At 40.5% G+C, this 21,087-nt stretch overlaps 1 protein-coding gene across 6 annotated transcripts in view; it reads left to right on the top strand.

The window, feature by feature from the left end:
* MTCL1 (microtubule crosslinking factor 1) overlaps window positions 1-21,087 on the top strand; it is a 104,044-nt gene that overhangs the window by 62,780 nt on the left and 20,177 nt on the right. For 5 of the 6 annotated variants that reach the window (XM_084281741.1, XM_084281740.1, XM_084281739.1 and 2 more), the window contains 4 exons: window positions 5,121-5,213; window positions 8,437-8,667; window positions 10,345-10,533; window positions 16,818-16,985. In XM_084281741.1, the coding sequence (XP_084137867.1) occupies window positions 5,121-5,213; window positions 8,437-8,667; window positions 10,345-10,533; window positions 16,818-16,985 (681 nt within the window). The remainder of the gene's footprint in view (window positions 1-5,120; window positions 5,214-8,436; window positions 8,668-10,344; window positions 10,534-16,817; window positions 16,986-21,087) is intronic. The other variant, XM_084281742.1, reaches the window with a different exon arrangement.

Genomic DNA, 21,087 nt, shown 5'->3' with positions numbered 1-21,087 from the left:
TATCACCAAAGGCAAAAGTACTCATCTTTGCATTTTAGGTTTGAATATTGTGATTAGTTTTGCACACGCCTTTTAAAAACTCACAGATCTGTTTCTCTGTACAAAAATGACACAAAATTTCAGTTCCTCCAGTTTTATGGAAAAAGAGTCACTGGTTTGATTTAATTTAAAAAGTACAATTTATCACCAGAGAATTAAAATAAAAGCAGATACGACAGGAAAGGTGAGAGCATATATTCAGAAGCAATTTTTTTGCAAGTTCTGTTAGTAGATAGGAAGAGGTCACATTGAGGAATAATTTCTTCTAGGCCATTCTTAATCTGTTTTTCCATTTTTCTTACTTATTTTGCCCATAAGAAATACGAAGCAGATCAATTAGTGTAAATTAATTTCTGGGTTAAATGTGAACGAACCAAATACAGGGATGTGCAATTTAGATAAGTCACTTTATCACGTGCTTTGAGTCAAGTCTTCAGTATGGATACATTTTGGACATGTGAGAATTTTGGTCTATATTTTGAATATTCTATTTTTAGCTTGTTTTGGAGGCTGTGCTCCTTCTGTGCAACTTTCACTGAGGAATTTTCAGCTGGATGGCATTCACAGCAGCTCCCAGCCATGCACTGAAAATTCACACGTCCCTTCTCTTGCCCTGATTTAAGATATTGTTTTCCCAGAAAAGAAACAGTGAATGTTTTATACATTGTGACTTTTCTTTATTCTAGACAGACAGACAGAAAGAAAGAGAGGGAGAGAGAGAAAGAAAAAGGGCACCACATAGAAAGTTGTATCTCTTAGTGTGCACTATCCCTCGAACTCAAAGTTGTGGGAAGAAGAAAGACAAACTGGTGCTGACAGTATTCCTTCCCACCAAGATTAGGAGCAGCAAGAATAATTTACTTTGATGAATTGTATTCTTTCTTGCTAAGCAAGATTCCCTAAAGGTTGACCACATAATGGCATAAAAGACCCTTTATGATGTAAATCTGGATACTCCAGTCCTAACTGAACTCAGTGAGACTTTGTATACTATCTATACAATGAGATGGATTTTTAAAGACCTGGAGCAAACTGTTCTGTGTTTTCATAAAATCAGAGACTCATAAGCACAGACAAATAACCACAAAACTGTCTATTTTACACTAGTGAATGGAATATATGTCATATATTTTTAAGTGGGAAAGGAGAAGAGTACATCTTCAGAAGTAGCTTCTGAGGATTCAGTTAGATGTGTATTGCATGTAAAAAATAACACAAAAGGCATTGGAAGTTCCTGTTGAGTCTGTGTTTTTGTATGCAAGCAATGGTCAGCTGTGAAGTATAAAAAAAAAAAAGTAGTTTTTAGACTGTGTGGTCTAAAACATTATAACATTGCATCTGGTAGGCAGCATAAAGTGTTCTTTTGGCTTCCTTGGAATTGCACACAAATGCTGGAGAGCATCTTTCTACTCTGCCTTATTTTGCTCCATCCCTCTTGAAAAAAAGGCTAAAAAGAATTGTTGCACATAAATCAATTCAGTTTCCAGGCAAATTGAGGTTTGAAATAGCTATGGTAAAATAGAGAAAACAAACAAGTAAAACCCAGCCATACCTCATGGTGCATGGCACTCATAGTAAACCAGTTGTCATAAAAATGTGGGGTTATGTGAGCTGAAAAGTAACCTGAAAAGCCTTCAACGTGCTGAGAGGGGCAGAAAGATGTTGGTGGAGTGAGCTGTGGTGAAGCCCCCAAACTGTGCATGACTTTTCTCTGACTGTCCTCTTGAGGTAAAGACATCGGCGTGGATTAGCTTGTTCTGGAGTGATAACAGGTGAGATAAAATGACTCGGCAAGAGGACTTGGCACCATCTGCCCAAGATGATGAGGGTGATTGTAGATCTGGAAATGAAATAATTTGGGTTTCATTGGAAACTTTTGGTCATTGTGGAGCTGCAGAAGAGGTGCACCTGTTTCCGTGACACTGTGTTGGAGTAGCAGTAGCCTGTAGTTCTCGTTATAGCGTGTTTCTGTGTCTCGTTGTAGTGAGTTTGTGTCTTGTTTCTGTGGTGTCGGTATGTTGTGTGGTAGCTATCACATTTGGGGTGTTTTCTGTTCCTCCCATAGTGCATCCATTAATGAGAAAAAAGGAGAGAAAGAATGGAAATTAGCAGGATATCAATTTTCATGTTGATTTTGTAGCAGTGTTGCTTTACGAAACAAAAACACAGTTGTGCCACAGACTGCATCCTGCTGATTAGATGGTAGGGGCTTGATTTCAACATATAGGCAAAGAGGCATCCACCAGTGCAATGCCAGGTGCCTGAACTGCATATACAAATATGTATGCATTCTATATTTATGATCCAGACATATAGCAGCAATCCATTAGGCCCTTAAGCAGCCTTATCTCCCTTGATTTGAGCAATACTAATCCCACTGCTCTTACTAGAAATTGCATTATATGAAATGATAGACTGTGAAGAGCCCTCAGGTTGCACTGGAAGAAAAAAGTTGTGCAGCTCTGCATTCATGCATTAGCTGATCTTCAGCATGTTTGCCGCTTATAAAAATATATCATCCTTGAACAGGCAAAGCAATTGTAAAAGGATTTGCACTGTTAAGTGTGCATGTAATAGTATATCTGCCTTTATGATGTATTTAAACTCTTCCTGGTAATTCCAGAAGTTATCATGTAATCTCACTGCCCCAGCTTCCTGGAACTTGGCTTTGCATGGGCTGCATGTTTTAAAAAATTTACACAAGTTCATCATTTTCTTGTCCTAATTTTGCAGACACGAGATGTTCTCAGTGTTTATGTAACTGTGTAGTTCCAATTAACAGTAGTCTAAATTGCAACATATGATCTCTTAGCAAATTGTTGATTGGAAAACACAAGGGTGAAGTGAACAGTGAAAAATTCAAACCTTGCAACATATGATCTCATAGCAAATTGTTGTTGACTGGAAAACACAAGAGCAAAGTGAACAGTGAAAAATTCAAACCTTGGCTTCCCAGGAAAAGCTTTTGCTGCTCTGATTCAGCTCCCAATTTCAGGAGTCCAAAAATGAACACTATTTCTAGCTGCCCAAATATGTAGTCCTATGGCTCTAGAAAGAGTCACATTAAGATCAGTTATAGATTAGTTATATTTCCTATATATTTCAAATTAATAACATATTAATTTTTGCAAGAATTGTGCTGTCTCCGTTTCTTGAGGCACATTATAAGATTTTTTAAGTGATTATTGGCAACAGGAAAGAGTTGCCATGTTGTAACTGTGCCAGAAAGACTTTGCATGATTCTGATTAATTTTAAATACATAGAAAGAAGGAACACCCCTTTTTAAAATTACACCTGAATTAACTGGGTACATTGGCACTTATTTACCATGTTCCTAAAGAAGCTTTGTCAGAAAAGAAAAAAAAAAATGAATGCAGAAATTACTGATGAAAGTAATTTTTCTTTTGTTGGATGACATGTACCTGAATGTATCACATGATTTACAAATAATTGCACAAAACTCACAAATCCCACCGCAAGCAGTTCTTTCCAAGTTATATGTGAGACCAAATTGGTCTTGTGCAATAAAACGTGTCTGTAGACCTGTTAATGCCTCAAACAAAATGGCTAAGGCAGATAATGTGGTAGCTTACTCTCAGTAACCTTCTGCACGCCTTTCTGAGTGCTGGAAGTGTCACTTCTTCAGGTACAACACAGACATGCACAAGTCAGTAAGGGTGTCAAGTGAAGAAGGAACTTAGAGGGCCCGGAAAGTAGATGTAGGTGACTTCTGTTGCTCAGTGGAGTATGGTCCTGCGGGTGGTTTTGGGGATACTTCTGTCTGCTTTATCTCCTTCTTCCCTAGAGGAGGACAGGAGCATCTGTTCCAGGGGCAAATAGTTTTTTGTATTTTGAGTAACCAAGACTGCTTTGAGTAACCATGGCCCCAACAGCAGCAGGAGCTGGTTTTGCTCTCCAGAAGGGAGAGGGGAAGGATGCTGGGGCTGATGCCAGTGCAGCCCCTGGGAGCCAGCATTAAGTCCTCGCACCTGCTGAGGTTGGAGTGTGCTGGACATCAGCCAGTGGAGAATTTGGGTTTGTGCTTCAAAGCCTGAAGGGACCCCTTCTTTAACTGCTTCTTTACTCTGGAAAGCAGGCAATTGGTGCTGCAGAGCTTTCTGTGGTCGCACTCCTGGTGCGTGTGAAGAGAGCCTGGCTGAGCACCACATTGCTGCAGGCAAATCAAGTCTAGCTCCAATGTGAAAAAGAAAATGAAGGATGTAGAAAGCGCTGATCAGGAGTGTAAGTGCCACGAGATTAATTAGCACAGTATAAATAACAAGGGCTGTGACTCTGCCTTCTTGGGTCTTTATTTTTGAATTAAGTAACTGTCAGGAACAAAGTGGATGGGATCCCAAATTTATATTCAATGTAAAATTGAAATTATTAAGATAAAAATAGTGTTGGACCTGGAAGGGGAGATACTTAAGCGTAACGGTCAGATCTCAGGCTCACTTAGCTCATCACCATGACTTTTATAGAGTAATTATTTTGAGTGGAAATTGCAGAATGAAGTCCACTTGTGCAGAGAGCTGTTCTGTATCTGAAGAAAGGGACTTTTTATGCTCAGTTGGTTTAATAAATATTATCCCATTAGCTGTCTCCTCAGAAGTATTGCACATGAATAAATGATAAGGTGCCATATACGTACGTTCGATAAATCTTGTGCAGAGGTGTTTAAATTTTAAGACGTTGATTATCATAGAAAAATCTGCCTCCAAACGTGGAATCCTGTTAGTAGGAGCTGATCTGGCAGACTCCATTCGGGGTGAGCTGCCTCATCTGCTTCAGTGCAACCCTGGAGCAGGGGCCTGAAGGGAAGAACACAACGAGTAACACCAGCATCGCAGCTTTAGCCTTCAGAAGCCACACAGGCAATTCCCACAGCCATGTAGGGCACTGCTGTTTATTTGCACACTGTGCTTTGGTTTTAACTATCGATAACCGTGAGTTGTGCAGATGTCTGTCCTGCGGTTCTTTTCTTTTTCCTCTTTTTTCCACCACTGAGACCCGCTTTCCGCTCTGCCTACCCCTTTGTCCTGCTGATCAGCTGAGGGGTTCCCATGTTTTACCTGTACAGAGTATATCGATACAGGAGCTTCAGGCTCAGCTTGAGCAGGAGACAAGACTTCACCGAGAGGAGCAAGAAAAGTTTACAGAAAGGATCATTCAGGTAAATACGAAACCCGGCTGCTGGGAGAGACGCGTGACCCTGCCGCGTGCACCTCGCGGTGTGCACCTCATTTGTCAGGAACATGGGAGCCTCAGTCCAACAGCTGGGCTTTTTTAACTGGGTCATTGTGGAGAATTTGGAAGCTGGGGAGACACAAACTCAAGCCTGTTTTGCAGCTTTGAGTTTGGTTTCTCTGATTGTTGGAAACGAGTTTTGCCCTCCCCTGCGTGTTGCCCATGTTATGAGGAGGCCATGGCACTAGCAGAGGAAATCAAGCTGTATGGGTTAATTCCTGCCAGACAGCCTTCTCAAGAGATGAGTGCAAGGGGAAGCTGAGGCAGGGATGTGAAACACTGCCGAGGGAGTTATATCAGCCCCGTCAGTTCTCCATGAGCAAGGGAAGAGTACATTTGATCTCCAGGAGCATGGTTTGGCTCTGTTCTTTTTTCATACCCCTGCTAGTCCAAAGAAAAAACAGCTCTTCTCTGATGTTGGAGGACTTGTTGCACTCTTGGATCAGAGACACAAACCAGGATCTTTTGTTCCTTAGTACCTCATGTTTCCAACCCTCTTATTTGTAATTGGTGAACAAATCATATTTTGTTACATGAGCTCCCCCTGCTTTTTTGAAAGTTGGAGCATATTAACCAATTGTTTCATGACCTTGAGCTTCTAGAGAAGAGAATAAATAAATAAATAAATAAATAAATAAATAGGTAGATAAATCTGTTGCACATTTTTGCAGGCTGTTGGCTCTTAACTGAAGTTTTCTTTTTAAGTTTACTCATAGACTAAATTAATCACAATTGCTGCATAGTATATAAAGCATTTATCCTTGTGCGAGCTAATCTCATTATGTCCAAGTATCTCTCCGTTTTTCATAAGTAGCTTTAATTTTCAGTTGATCTCGGTAGGAGCTTTCTCATGGAAGCCTTTGAAGGCAACCAGTAAATTGATTTCCTTCCTAGTTGCCTTGGCCATGAATGCTTTTTGGAAGTTATGCCCTCCTCAGATTTCTTTTCTTTTGCAATAGCTGTCCATTGAAAAAAGCACAAAACTCTGTGAAGCTACCTCCACCAGGGTCTTCTGCAAGAATTTGTGGCCATAGGGACTTAGATCATAACAGCTTGTAAAAACAATTAAAAATGAAGCAGAATCAAAGCTAACAATTCATGCTAACAGCCAATAGAAATAGAATAGTAAAAACATCTTCTGGATTTTTCATTTTTTCCAGATTATGCCCATCCTGTTGATATTATTCCTTTTTTATCATCTTCCAGGATTTCTGGTGGAAATGACTCATAGATCTTTGCTGTATTTAACCATAGCTCCATTTGGTGGAAGAATCTGCATTAACACAAAATCTACTCATTTCTTCCCTTTAAAATGGAGTGTAAAAGAACACCCTTTTTTAATATTTCTTTTTTTTTTTTTTTGTGATATTTAATGGCATTAGATGGATATAGGGTAGCAGTGTATAGCCCCCATGACAGTTATCAGGAATTGCATGTATGTTTTGGGGGCCATTACATCTAATTTTTTTTCAGAGTACTTTCAAGATGCATTTAAGTTAGAAACTACTGTGAATAAGCTTAATTTTGTTCAAGAATATATTTCTAAGCTTTATAGTTACTTAAAGAATGATTTATTTGCAAATTTATTCTAAAAATCTTCCAGATCATCTATATCAATGTTATGGATATATGTTGAAGAACTTCTTAAGACATGGTTGCATAAATGCTGAAAGTTTGTGTTATGCCAGAACACCTCATTTAAAGGGCAGGAGAACCATTAGTAAATTACCTAGTGTGGTATGGTAGCCTGTGTCACCAACATCAAATGTTGCTGGGAAAACCAAGCATATATTTATTGGCAGTATGGAGTGCTAGGTGCTCTGTGCTCCTGAAGAAGAATCTCTGAAGCATTCTTCATTCCTTTGTGAATGTTGTTTACTGCAGGAATGTTCCTATGTTTAAATTGTTGTGGTCATTAGCGGCTTTCGCAGATGTCATCTGTGAAGCTTGTCAAAGGAGATGCTGTTGTTCCACAAAATGGAAAGTAGTAGAAACTGGCATTGGCAAGTGGTTCTGTATTCTTTTTCTGGCTGCCTTGTCTTGATCAATTAGAACTACAACTTGGTTGAAGGGGAAATACCATCTCATCCGTGCAGAGTATGAGATGCAGTACAACAAACTTGTATAAGTGCTGTTGGGCCGTGGTTATGCCATGGTTTGATTTTTGACATATTGAGGGAGAAGTCACTTTTAAAAATATTGTTTCAGGTGAGCTTGTGTTGAAACAGGTACAATTATATGTGTGCTTCAAACCATGAGCTTATTCTGGTGCTTCTAGAACTGAAACTGAGACACTGTGAATGCCAAGTTGCAGCCTATTTTTGTCTCTTCAGTTCCTGCATGTCTCCCTTATCTAGAAGTATTTGTCTTCTAAGCTCAGATACCTCTGAGTATGAACTGTGAAAAGTGAAGGACCAGTAGTTGTACCTGAGGTACTGGTGTGGGTCCTTGGGAAGCATTGCCCTTCCCGAAGGAGAAGGAGATGTAGTCACAGAGGAAGGGATGAGTCTGTGGCCAGGGAGGGAAGAGTTGAAGATAATATTGAACAGTTTGCCCAGAGAAGCTGTGGATGTCTCATCCCTGGAGGTGTTCAAGGCCAGGTTGGACAAGGCCTTGGGCAACCTGGTCTAGTGGGTGGCATCCCTGCCCATGGCAGGAGGCCTGGAACGAGGTGATCTTTAAGGTCCCTTCCAACCCAAGCCTTTCTGGGATGATTCTGTGAATATTCCAGACTGTCTTGAAGGGCAGCTGCAGTCTCACCTCCTAGGAATAGCTACAAATGCATTTAGCAGGTGTGATGTATGCAGCAGCACAGGGTGGTGCCTGTGCTGAGATACAGTCAAGAGAAGAAAATATGAAGGGTGTAAAATGTTTAAGCAGCAACAGAGCTCTCATGCATCTTTAAAGTAAACAAACTGTCCACTTTCACTGCAGATTACTTGCATATGGTTATCTAAGCTAAATTTATCAGCTGCTGTCCTCTAATTTCCTCAGCATGCCAGTTATGACTGCTGAGGAATCCATTGAGCCAAACTCAATAGCAACTCACTATTGATGAAACTTAGAGATTGCAGTTTGTCTCACCCAACAAAGTTCAAATCCTGGAGGCCCCCCAGCACACTGACATGGTGTCTGTTGTTCCATTAAAGCTGGAGGAGGAGCATATGCAGACCCTGCGGAGGAAAGATTTGGAAGTGCAGAGCTTGACTTTGCAGAACAAACTGGAAGAGAAGACCTGGAGCCAGGAGAAGAGCCTACTGCACCAAGAACTCAGGCATTTCAAGCAGGACACCTTCCTCCTGTACGTCAAACTGAAGTGGCTGCTGAAGCACTGGCGGCAAGGCAAGCGAATGGAGGAGGAAGGGGAGGACGTATTAGAGGTAACCAGCGCACCTCATTAACCCAATGAAATTGCAAGCAGTGGGGTGTCCCTTCTTTAACTAGATTTTAAGTACAAAGTGGCATCAGAAACTCTATAATTACTCACAGATTTTAAGGGGACTCAGATCAAACGTGACTTTTTGTTTTAAAGGTTGACTTGTGCTGAAGGATATTTTGCATGATACCTTTATGTTACAGATCACCTCTCTTTAAATCTAAACCCTTAACTAGTACAAGCATCTGGCCTTGAAAAAAATCTCACATAGTAAATTAAGAGTTAATTAGGTCTCTATGATAAGACTCCTGAATAATTTTGGGGAAGAGAGATACATTTGTGAGCTGGTGGAATTAAATCTGTTTGGATAGATTGAGTGCTGTCATTTTTGTCATTGTGTGCACAGTGTGTTCTTTATGAAGCCTGCAGCAATACAGATGGGGGGAAGCTCTGTTTTCATGTTGGCAAGAGAATTGTACAGTTTCTTGTGGGAACTTACAGTGAATCATTCTTGTTTGTTCCTTTTCCTTGTACACACGTCTATCACCGTCAGCAGCAGTACACCAGTAGTCATCTAAGTAATTTTCCAAGTAGAAACTAAATTAAGATCAGTAATTTCAGGAGTACATAACAACCTGGAATCCCTAAGCTGACACATTTTAGAAAGGATATAATTGCCAGAACAGGCACTGTAAAAAAAAAAAAAAAAAGGTGCTGCTAAATTTTGTCAAGCTGCATATCCAGAATTACCGTTTGATTCAAAAATCTTACCTAAAGAAAACAGAAGTAGAAAAATATGCTTGTCCATTCTGACACTTTAACAAAAATTCTTGAAAATCATACCTTGATCCTGCAACCATTTATTCTGCAATTCTGAAACCATTTGCTAGGGCACCTAAGTAATTTATTTATATATATTTTTTTATTATTATTATTTTTTTTTTCAATATTTCATGTATCTGTATACCTAGTGTCTTTCAGTGTTTGCTATATTTGACAGAATGAGTAACCTTTCAGCTCTGGTACGAATATGCTTAAGTAGAAAGCTCCAGTGTTTTGTATTCTGGATAAAGGGTGGGTGAGCATCTTTACCTTTATCAGCTATGGTATAATGAGTCAGAAACAAGAGATGAGTAGCTATTTAGAAATAATTTCATTCTGCTTCACTTCAGCAGTACTAATTTGCTTCTGTGTAAACTAGCTCATCTTCTAATATCAAAACAGGTTTCATTTTTTCACTGTTTTGATTTTTTGACTACTTAATTTACAATCAGTCCATCTCCAGTCATTAGTGGTGTCAAGCTCTTTGCTAATGCAGTAGAGAGAATAAAGTGCTAGATAGGGATACTCCCTGATCTCCATGTTTTCATTATGCAATACCACCAGTGTCCTGTCTAGTCTCACTGATGCATGGTGGATTATATCCATCATATTGCTCTGCACTACACCCATCCTCTCAGCTGCTTAGATCTCCTATCTTGCAGGCCTGCATTGCATGTTCTCATATGCAACATGTCATATGATATCACTCACAGACCATTCCCTGTACCCTACAGAAGTCAATATATCCCACCTTAGAGCCCCAGGAGAAAATAATCCCTTCCCTTAGCCCACCAGTAGATTTCTGTGCACCTAGGTAGGTGGCAAAAAGTGTTGATGTGTCCCATCTCTTACATTTCAGATTGAGCATCTCGAGGCCCTCCCAGAATTTGGCATTCAGTCTGAGCAGAAGGCGGATGATGCAGAGCGAGAGGAGGAGGAAGAGGATGTTGTGTTCGCACTGACAGATTTCTCCCAGCGTCCCACTGCGGAGAACAGTGATCAGAGACCACAGCTGCAGACTGCAGAATTACTACAGCAGCAGAAGCAGGTACCATACTATTTGTATATCATGCCCTGGGAATGGAAACTGTGGATTTTCCAATTGAATTCATTTTCTTCTGCTGGTGTGTTCAAAATCACCTAGAATCACACTTGTAAAAATACTGCTAGCTACACAGCAATTACAATGGATTTCATCCGTTATATTTATATTTAATCAGGAGCCATGTGATTACTGTTCTCTTGTTGGCAGTTGCTATCAGTGAGAAATCCTATTTCCTCTTGTGGCTGTTTGCCCAGAAACATCTATCAGTATTTGATGGTTTGCAGAATTTACATGCTCCTCTTGCCTGAGCACATCTATTGTATTCTACTGTCAAGCTTTTAGCAAGAAGAGGTGATTTTATTTCCTCTAAATAATTTAAGAAACTAGTACATGTATTTAATGTTTCCCTTAGAGATGATGAAAAAGCAATTCAAAAGTTCCTTCCTGTCACTGAACTTGTTCTTAAATACCTAAAAGCAAACCAATATGACTTTTCCCTGACATCTCCATTGCCCTGCTTCTGTGTGTCAGAGCACTACCATATCTCCTAGCTTTTTGTTTTGTGCATCAATATACCAGCAGTCCTACCACTTACAATAAACATACAAAGGTGACAGCATTAAGGCTTCTATGAGTTCTTCTGGTGCCCCTTGTATTTTTTAAGTGGAAAATGTGCAGACAACAGCGTCTTGTTGCATGGAATTAGAAAGAAAATGGAGTGAGAATTATGTGTAAAACGCAAATTCAGTGAAAAAGGTCTTGAAGGTTTCTGTTTTATGCTCAGTACCTGTCCAGGCCCCTGGCTTGGGAGCCCAATCCACACGAGTGCTCTCAGACAAATACATCCCAATGATCGCATTACTTTGCTGGACCCACTGCAGTCTCTTGGGTTGGTGTGTGTCTTTGCATTTCAGTTCTTTGCCTTGCATTCTCCACACTCCTGGGACCATGTACAATCTGTTTACTTATTATCTATATGGTCTAATAGATACACAGCAGACAACAGTAAATCTCTGTCCTATAATAAGATAAGACGTGTAGGTGCTGGAAGATGCACGGGCTGCCTTGCAACCAGGCTCACTAATTCAAGGTGTAACTTCATATAGAATTTCAGTGTGAATAAAAAATAGTAGAGAACAAAAAACTGTGGTCTTTATGCCACTTCATATTCCACTTTACATTTATATACTCTTTTGCTTTCCTTTTTAATTGTACTAGCTGACAACTCTACTCTCTAGCTGACTTTCTGTGACATGCTACCAAGGTAACAAAAAGTTGATCAGTTTGGTATTTGGAAAGGACCTAACATTGCTAATACTGTGGGAGGTCAGACAATTGTTTTTTTCAAGGACATACCTTACCAGCCACCCAGCACCATCACAATCATCCTCTTGGCAAACTGTTCTCTCATAGAGGCTGAAGAAGGCCATGGAAGAAATGCCCTTGACTACATCATTTAACTGTATTTCATTTGTAGATTGACGTAAACTGAGTCAAATAAATGTAAATCACCATAATAACTTAGTACAACCTGTGTCCTATACTAACTGTCCATATATATCTCTTAAAATGACCAAGAACATTCAAATAAATTATGTCCTCCTTGAAATAATTATTGCTTCAACATTAATTGCAACTAAAGCAGCAGAAATGGGAAGCAGAATTTCATATAATTCATTTTTTATAAACTTTGCTAGATGGTCTAATGCAGCAGTTCCTGCTAATGTTGCTTAAAGAAATGAGCCATAGGAACAGAATATGTCTCACCCCTCTTGATATTGAATAGCGCATGATATCCAAATGGACCTGTGAAGATGGAATAGGTTTCTTGCTTTCCCACAAATAAAAAAGTGGTACTTCAACACTGCAAGAGTGAGTGTGTCTGCTAAGTATTTCTCATTTCAAGTACTATTAGGTATTTTGCCTGCTCACTCTATGTTATAATGTGCTAAATCTTCAAACAAGCACTGTATGTACTGACTAGCAGGTAAAAAGGAGTTTCAGTGCTGCAGGGCTTGTATTTGTGAACTGCAAGAAAGGATTATTATTATACTTTGTCACAGAATCAGAAAGCCTTAGTGTAGGTTAATTCTGATGCTGTCATGGATTTAAGCATTGGCAGTGTCTTCTGGAAGATGGTGACACACTTCCTGCGCCCTCAAGGCTCTGCCAGGGCCTTGCTCCTCAGTATCTTTTGTGCTTGAATTGTCCTTCTCACTGTCGTGGACAGCTTGGCTCTGAAAAACCTCATGTGTGCAGGACCTTCACCACACTCACCACCCTCACAGAACCCTGTCTTTGCTCTACACAAATTACAGACTTTCTCCTACAAATGCCGGCTCCACTTAATTCATTTATGATCCCCAAACACTAGCTTGTTAATACATCTATTAGCTAAACAAAACTGGAGTGAGAAACCACTTCACTTGTGTGATTGCAGGTCTAACAGCTCTGAGAGTATCACAGACCCAGTGCACATCCTTCCTGAAGGGGTGGATGTCAGCAGCACTCACCTCCCAGTACACCACTGACTAGTCAGACTGTGCTAAAAAAAGCACCCAGGTTTTTAGAGGAGGTCTTCTGGAGGTCCCTTAAGCTCTCAGCTGGAAATAAGCACTGAAATTGGGGTGAGTGGTGAAGCTAGGAGTCTACAAGTTTTACACCTGCCCAGGAGAGTGCTAAGTTGTTGGTTCTGCTTGGTGAGCTCCAGGATGATATGCATCAGCATTTGTTTCACATTAGGAAGGAAAATTTTCAATAGTCTAAGAGTGGCTGAGACAACTAGGTCAGAAAAAAAGAAAAGGCTTCCTGTAACTTGAAGTAACCCATGCTTATTTTTAACACTTAATGTTAATATTTAATGACTTGTATTTTCAGCCTGCATTCTTACTGCTGACTTTCTTACCTTGCCTGAAAAGTGAAATACCTTTGAGAAAAATTATAACCCTTGAGGCCTTAATTTCAAAAAGCAGCCTTTAATGTTATATTATTATGATTTGAGTTACTCAACTTAATGGAAAGTACATGCCTCACTTGCCTAGGATTTTTATGTGGCTGGTATGTGGAGGGATGAAGGTACAGCAGAGGGGAAAGGGGAAATAAAAGAGTAGATGATGAGAGGCAAAGTATGTGCAAACTCTGAGAGGAGCCAGTTTGTCTTTCTCTTCATGTTGCTCTTGCTTGGGTGCCTCCTGTCCCAGCCAGACCTTTCTGACATAACCCAGATCCCTGGAGCTGGCATTGTCCCATAGCTGATAGCTGGGGCACATTGCCAATGGGTTGGGCAAGGAACTGGCAAGGTTCAAGAGCCATGAAGAAAGTCTGGTGAAGATAAGGTGGCAAGTCAGGCTGATAGCCCTGCAGAGGAGGTCTTGCTGTAAATGAGCATTTCAATGTGTGTAGTAAGAAATGAGGGAGAACTACCTGCAGAAAAAGAGATTACTTTGCTTCAGTTGAGTAGAAAGAGTGGAGCATCAGTTGGATGGTGTAAATACAGGGAAGTAAGAAGAAAATAAATATTTAAACATATGTGATACAAAGGAAAAAGCACTGAAAAGCAATACACTCATCTATTGCCGGTGATTGGGGGGAGATCAAGAAAATTCCCAGTTAGATCTTTTTTTTGTTCTTACATTATTTGTTTTCAAAGCATAGGTAAGGAAAAAGCCCAAAGGAATAGTAATTAAAACTTATATGTACTAAAATCATCTACACCAAGACCTAGCTTCACTGTTGCATAGATCTCTGCCTACACAGAGAAAATCCATGGTTCTTGTTTTCTGTTTAGGCTCCTGACCTTGTGGTTTTAATTGACTACTCTACTAAGCTGCTTGTAATAGCAGACTCTGGCAGAATTCTGAGGTAAAATTCTCAAAGAAAAGAGAATTGTGATTAAAAGCAGAGCCAAGCTTCAGACAACGGCTCTGGTCCCAAACTTTTCTACTGCTGGAAGCTCCCATCTCTAGGGGTGACTACTTATCAAAGAGTCCAAAGACCAGAGGTTTACTACATTAAGTTTACTACCAGAGGTTTACTACATTAAGTTTTCATTTCTTGTCAGCTCTTGTTTTCTTCACCTATAAATCCTGAGCAGTGGATGCAGTGAGACTTCAACACACTTTTATAATTTTATTGTCTTAGACCAGTTGTGAGTCAGTTGGGTTCCTCTATGCTCAAAAGTATGGTAAGGTACTAAAGAGCCTCCTTGCATGGGAGGCTGCCCAGGGGGTCACAACCATGCTCCATTTATTCTGCCTGCACAACATCCCTGGGAGGAACAGAAAGAACATAATAATCTTTATTTTGTATCTGTGGGACTTATTCTCATGCAGAAGCTGTTTGGCGGTTTTAGCAGCAGAAATCTCAGACGTGTCTAGATGTAAATGTTGTATTTCAGAACACATTGTCTCAGAAGTACTTCATCTGTTCCCTAAAAACACTCTGGTTTGGCAAACCAGAGAAATAATCTCACAGACCTCTCCAACTTCAGACTGTAAATACAAAGTCATGCAAAAAATAGAATTCTCTGCAGGAATTAGAAGTATGTAACCAAAACTGGATTTACATTGGCAAGTTAATTAAAATCCCAGCAAGCCCAGGGGGCATCTGGGGTACTTGTCTCATAACAACGACATTGATGTAATGCCTCTTGAAATGAGATGTGTCCTTATCCCAGTAGGCTACAAACCTGTAATTAGGCTCTTTTGGCTCCTCTCTTTACTAGTCCATCACTTCTTCACAAAACCTTATTTTACGGAACTCTAAATCTGAAAAAAAATATGTATGCACAGGAATGAGGGATGTAGCTTGCTTTAGTCTTGCTTTTAGTCTTGGTTTTATTTTTCTTCTGCCTCATTTCCCTTGTGGAGCCTTTTGATTACTTTGCCAAATAAAGCATACCAGCAAGCACAGAATGTGGTTCCTGAATAAAAGCACTTAATAAACTTGTGGGGTCAGGCTTTTCAAAAGAGGGTGAGGCCATATTTTGAAGCACTCAGTACCCAGCAGCTCCCATTGTAACAGACATTAAGGGCAAGTCTTCAGAAGAGCTCTAATTCTGATTGTTACAGAAGGATCTTGAGATGTTTGGGGAATCTAGCCTTAATTTGATATCAGAATGAAAATTTGTAGAGAAAGCATAAAATCTCATTACATATTGAAAAGTAGGAGATTTTATATGTAGGATGAAGACTGCTGCTGTATAATAGGAAACTGCTAATTGGCATAAAATGTTAATGGAATTAATTCTGCTTCTGTGAGTGTGTTTCTTATAAAACCCCACATTGTACACCATCACATTTCATTAGCCCAAACAGATTATAGGTCAGTCAGTGAGCACCTGCAGTCATCCTGCAGTCATTTCCCCGTGTGTTTTGGTTTTGGTTTTGTTTTTCTTTCCTAATGAATCAAATGTCTTGGAAAAAGTAGAGCATGTCTGTTTGTTTTTAAAGAAAAAAGGTGCCCTGGCATGTCTGACTGGTGATTACGAAAATGGGTGAGGTGGGTTCAGTGATGCCAAAAATCTGATGAGGACATGAAATCAGATTAGTTGTATGTATAAAATTCTATTTGTATTGTCATTAAAATAAATATATATATATATATATGAAAAATTATTTAGATTTTTGTGTATATCTGTTTGCTTGACTTGTCTAAAAGAAGTCTCTGTGTAGGCACTTCATGAAACACCAGATAAGAGGAAATGCAGGAAGCCTCCACTTGAAAAAAATAAATAAAAATTAAAATGAATTAGATTATCATGCAAGAATCAAGACAGCTAATTTGAGTTAGGCCTTTCCAAGGAGACTAACACACTCATGAGAACCAGGTGATTAAATACTGAGGGGAAGTGCAAAATGTGTTCTAGTGAAACACCTTAGCAAAGATACTTTGATCAAAACCTCATTTTTTTTCCTGAGTAATTTTGTCTGATAATAAAAAGCTTGGAAAATTAATCGCTTTCCTTTACATTAGTTTAGTTTAAAAACATATGAGGTTTGATGCTGAGCAATGACTGTAAGTATGAGATGTACAGCTACCCAACAAACCTCAGCAGTGATACCCTATTTTTGCCTTACAGTATTTAGGGTGACATTACTACAGATGGCTTCAATCCTGAAAGTTGTCTAATGCCTTTTTCAGTGTGACTTGAGTATCCTGTAGCAAGGAAAAGTAGACACAGAAGACATTGCCATTGCAATGGACATGCAGGCATTTTTTCCTCTTACAGACGAATCTGGAGCCTAAAGCCACCCGATGACAACTTTTGTTTTGCTTTGTTCTGGCAGGCAAGTGAAAATCGGAAACTGCTGAACGCTGTGAAGGGTTTGCTGGATGACTTCCGCTCAGAGCTGCGGGACGATGAGCGAGAGCGCCATGGGCTCCAGCAGCAGTATGCCCTGGACAAGGCAGCCTGGGAGGTGGAAATGACTGAGCTGAAGTGCCACCTAGAACAGGTAGCGTCCCTCCTGCATCCAGCACCCTTAAAGGATGGCACATTCACTTAACAAAACAGGAAATCTTTGAGTGTCAGGAGAGATGCCACGTTCACTCATTTTAGCCTGGCGCCTGAAAGACCCCCAAAGTTGCCTCTTGGGTTCTAGGTGTCCCAATAAGAATATTTGTGTAGTGGGTGCTATGTAATGTACGTGGGGATGAAGGAATTAAACCTCTTCTAGCTGTATTTTCTCAGAAGTGCTGGCTGGTAATGCATCAGCTGCGATAATGAGACATGCGGGTTTCTGTATTTATTGGCACTTATAGGAGAGAAAATGTCTTGATGTTGGCATGCTGACAACTAGCTTGTCACTGTGCCTTGGCACATAGGAACTGCAGCATTTGATGCATAGGCAAGAAAAGAGTGATTTAATAATTCTGAAGCATTAGATCTGTTTCTTAATATTAAACCAGCCAGTCAAAGCTGCTGGTTAGTGATGGATGGTACCCCACTGAAGAGAGAGCTCTAGCATCCACCATAATTTACTATTAGAAGTATGTGTATAAAATCTGGGGCCAGGTGCTACAGTGCCACATACTGCTGTTCACAGAAGATGTACAATTTCTGAAGCAATAAGAAGACAAATAAGGAAAAAAAGAAAAAAAAGAAAAAGAAAAAAAAAAAAGAGAGGAAAAAAAATAAAAGAAAAAAAAATAAAAAACCAAAGATTCATTTCCAAAGCTGATGGCGTAAAACCTCCACATTGAAGAGAGGAGGAGTGGAAGAATGATTACGTTCAGATCCTGAGAAAAGGATTTGCAATTGTAGAGCTCCTCTGCAGAAGACAGATATAATAAAAATATTCACTGTTGGGAGGGTGGTATATTTAGGAAGATTCACTGAACATCGCAGCACTGTCTCGAGACTCACTGTGACGCACAGCACTGAGTTGTGAGCACTTATTTTTCTGCCCAGGTACTCTAGGCTTGTTTCCCAGAATGAAGGAAGAAGCTTTCATTTTAGCAGAGTTTTTTCTCAGTGGATTCAAATTCTCAGTTCAGATCAGCTGCTTCTTAGTGCGCACAAATTTCCAGACAGCAGATCATTTGAAAAGAGAAACAAAATCAATCCCCATTTTTGCTCCTCCCAAAATAAAGCCTTGGTGACTGTTTTACCTTAAGCTAGAGATGGCAACAAAGAATGAAGCCTAAAGAAAGCTATTTTGAGAACCAACTGCCAGTTTCAAGCTTGCATACTTTGCATTTGCATGGGTGATTTACTCCTGGACTGCCGCTTTGGCTGGTGCTTGGCAAGGAGGACAGTGCTGCTCTTCCTGCCCAGGGACAAGATAGATTTGCACCCTTCCTTCTGGTGACTTTATCAGGCTTCTTGCCATCTCCGCTGCTCTATTGGTAATAATCTGTAACATATGGTAATTTCTGAGCCGTGGGTGTTACTTTTTGCATTTTTTCAAGCAAGAGAGAAGAATAAAACTGATCAATATTTAAGACGTAAAGCTGACTTCCTCAGCAGATTCCCCAAGCCACATTTATATTTCACAGTAAAAATGGGTCCCTAATGAAGTAGCAAAAAGAGAGTACATAAATCATGAGAGTGTCAATTAGGATAGTGCAAACAACGCGAGTGTCCCACTGAGGTCTGTTGTATGTGCTCACAGTTATAAGGAAGCAATTAAAAATGAAATATACAAATAATAATATGATAGACATTAAATAGAAATGTAAATATGAAATTGACTCAAACTGTTGTTAATGATTCCAAATATGGAATTTATTTTTATAAACATTTATTTTTATAACCTGTGTTATACATGTAGGTCAAGTTTCAGGATCGAGATGGGAGGAGCTAGTAAATAACACCTAAATCATCAGCATCACATAATGTCATGTTAACATTTGCTGCTCTGTGGCAGTATGTGGAATAACGACATCTTTAGCTAGACAGCCAAGCCTGTCGTGGCAGTGTGGGTAGGAGGGCCTCTCAGGATGTCATTTTGTCTTTTTTACTGGGAGTGATGAAGCAGCGGGCTGTGCAGCACTCCCACCATAGGGGGGTATAAAGCTGCCCGACCCCTGACAAGCCCGTAGAGAATCAAAGCCTTTCTTGTCTCTACTGTTGTCTGTACTGTCACTGCTTTCCACTTTTTTGTGTGTGCGTGAAGCAGTAGGTCAATTAAGAAGAGCATTTTCCTCAAGAGAGTCACCTCCTAATTAATAGTTACTGACAATGGTTTTGCATTTTGATGCTTGAACTCTCTGTATAGGAAAGAGAGCAAAAGGAAGGAAGAAAACTACTTTGTTGCAAGAACATGGCATATCAGAAATGATAATGTACTGTTCCCTGCTGCTTTTTGAGCTTTAGCACTGTGTATGTCATTAAAATAAAGGTCTTGGCTGTCAGAAATGCATGTACATCTTATTTGGCAGAAGGATCCTTCAGCATTGTTTTTAAGTTAAGAAATAATGAGATTGCTCCTAAGTATGGGATCTTGATGACTGTGACCAATGGAGTCCCAGTAATTCCAGCTGGAGAAGTGAAAAATCCCAGTATTCTGGGAACTGGGACCAAATCCTGCATAAAACAGAGGGGTGGCCAGCAGGGCAAGGGAGGTGATTGTCCCCTTCTGCTCTGCCCTTGTGAGGCCTCACTTGGAGTCCTGCATCCAGGTCTGGGGCCCCCAGCACAAGAGGGATGTGGGGCTGTTAGAGCTGGTCCAGAGGAGGGCCAGGAAGATGCTCAGAGAGCTGGAGCACCTCTCCTATGAAGAAAGGCTGAGAGAGCCGGGGATGTTCAGCCTGAAGAAGAGAAGGCTTCAGGGAGACCTCACTGCAGCCTTTCCATATTAAAAGGGGACTTATAAAAAGAGATGGAGAACAACAGGCAGATAGTGATAGGACAAGGTGGAATGGTTTTAAACTAAAAGAAGGGAGATTTGGATTAGGCTTTGGGAGGAAATTCTTCACTCAGAGGGTGGTGAGGCACTGGCACAGGCTGCCCAGAGAAGCTGTGGATGCCCCATCCCTGTAGGTGCTCAAGGCCAGGCTGGGTGGGGCTTTGAGCAACCTGGTCTGGTGGGAGGTGTCCCTGCCCATAGCAGGGGGGTTTGGAACTGGATAATCTTTGAGGTCCCTTCCCACCCAAACCATTCTGTGATATGCACTGAGAATTGGCATATAAGGACACGAACCCTCGCTATGACTCCAATGAGTGGTCCAGCTTCGGGATTCTTGGGGGAAATGCAAGCCATGGTGCAAATGGAGAGACATCTAGCCACCTTAGCAGTTAGCAGGTTTGGAAAAGACACATCTAGACTTTAATGCTAAAGAGCCACCACTGGACCCTTCCTCCATGATTTGAGCCGTTTCATAAACACAGAGGCAGACAGTCTCTTTGCCAGCAACACTCTTCTGCCTTTCACTGGCACTGAGAACTGTCCTCCAAGTGTAAAGGCACCACCTCTGACTGAAGAATGCTGTAGGTCCCAAATCACAGATCACACTTCTGAAGCATGTTCTTTTGTCTCATTGCCTCTTTTGGCTTTCCTGCTCAATGCAGGCAACATGGCCTAGGGACCACTGCCTTTCTTGTTTGCAAACTGAAAGGCTGAGAACTTGCCACATGGTGGTTACGAATTCAGTGGTGTAAGGCAAGAGAGAGTCTTGAGTTCAACATTTTGCTGATTTTATTAGATTAAAAAAATTGAAGGAGAAATTTGCTTTATACCATAATCATGTAAACTGCATGTTGCAACATTTGTTTGCCTTATAGGTTGCTTTTAGCATTTTTTGGACTTCATGCCAGCTAAAGAATTTGTTGCAGACATTGGCGTGTCTGTCAGCTTAACACGTTAGCCATAGCTACTACTCAATGTGGCATTATTCCCCGGGAGACAGCACTGTTGTAAGGTTGAGTTTGCACTTCAGCCTGGCTGGATTTACTCCAGACACTCCAGCAACTTCTGCCAGGAGCTCCTATTGCAGGATGAAAAATGAGAAGTCTGCAAGGGCATTAAAAGTACTTGAAAGATCACTTAGATATATTGCAAAGGACAAATTCTACATAACCCTCTGTCAGGCTTAGATGTAAGGAAACCAGGTAGA

Source organism: Netta rufina (assembly GCF_964035555.1).
Source record: "Netta rufina genome assembly, chromosome: 2".
Lineage (NCBI taxonomy): Eukaryota > Metazoa > Chordata > Aves > Anseriformes > Anatidae > Netta > Netta rufina.
The sequence above is the reverse complement of the archived record's forward strand: the minus strand, read 5'-3'. Positions and strand labels throughout refer to the sequence as shown.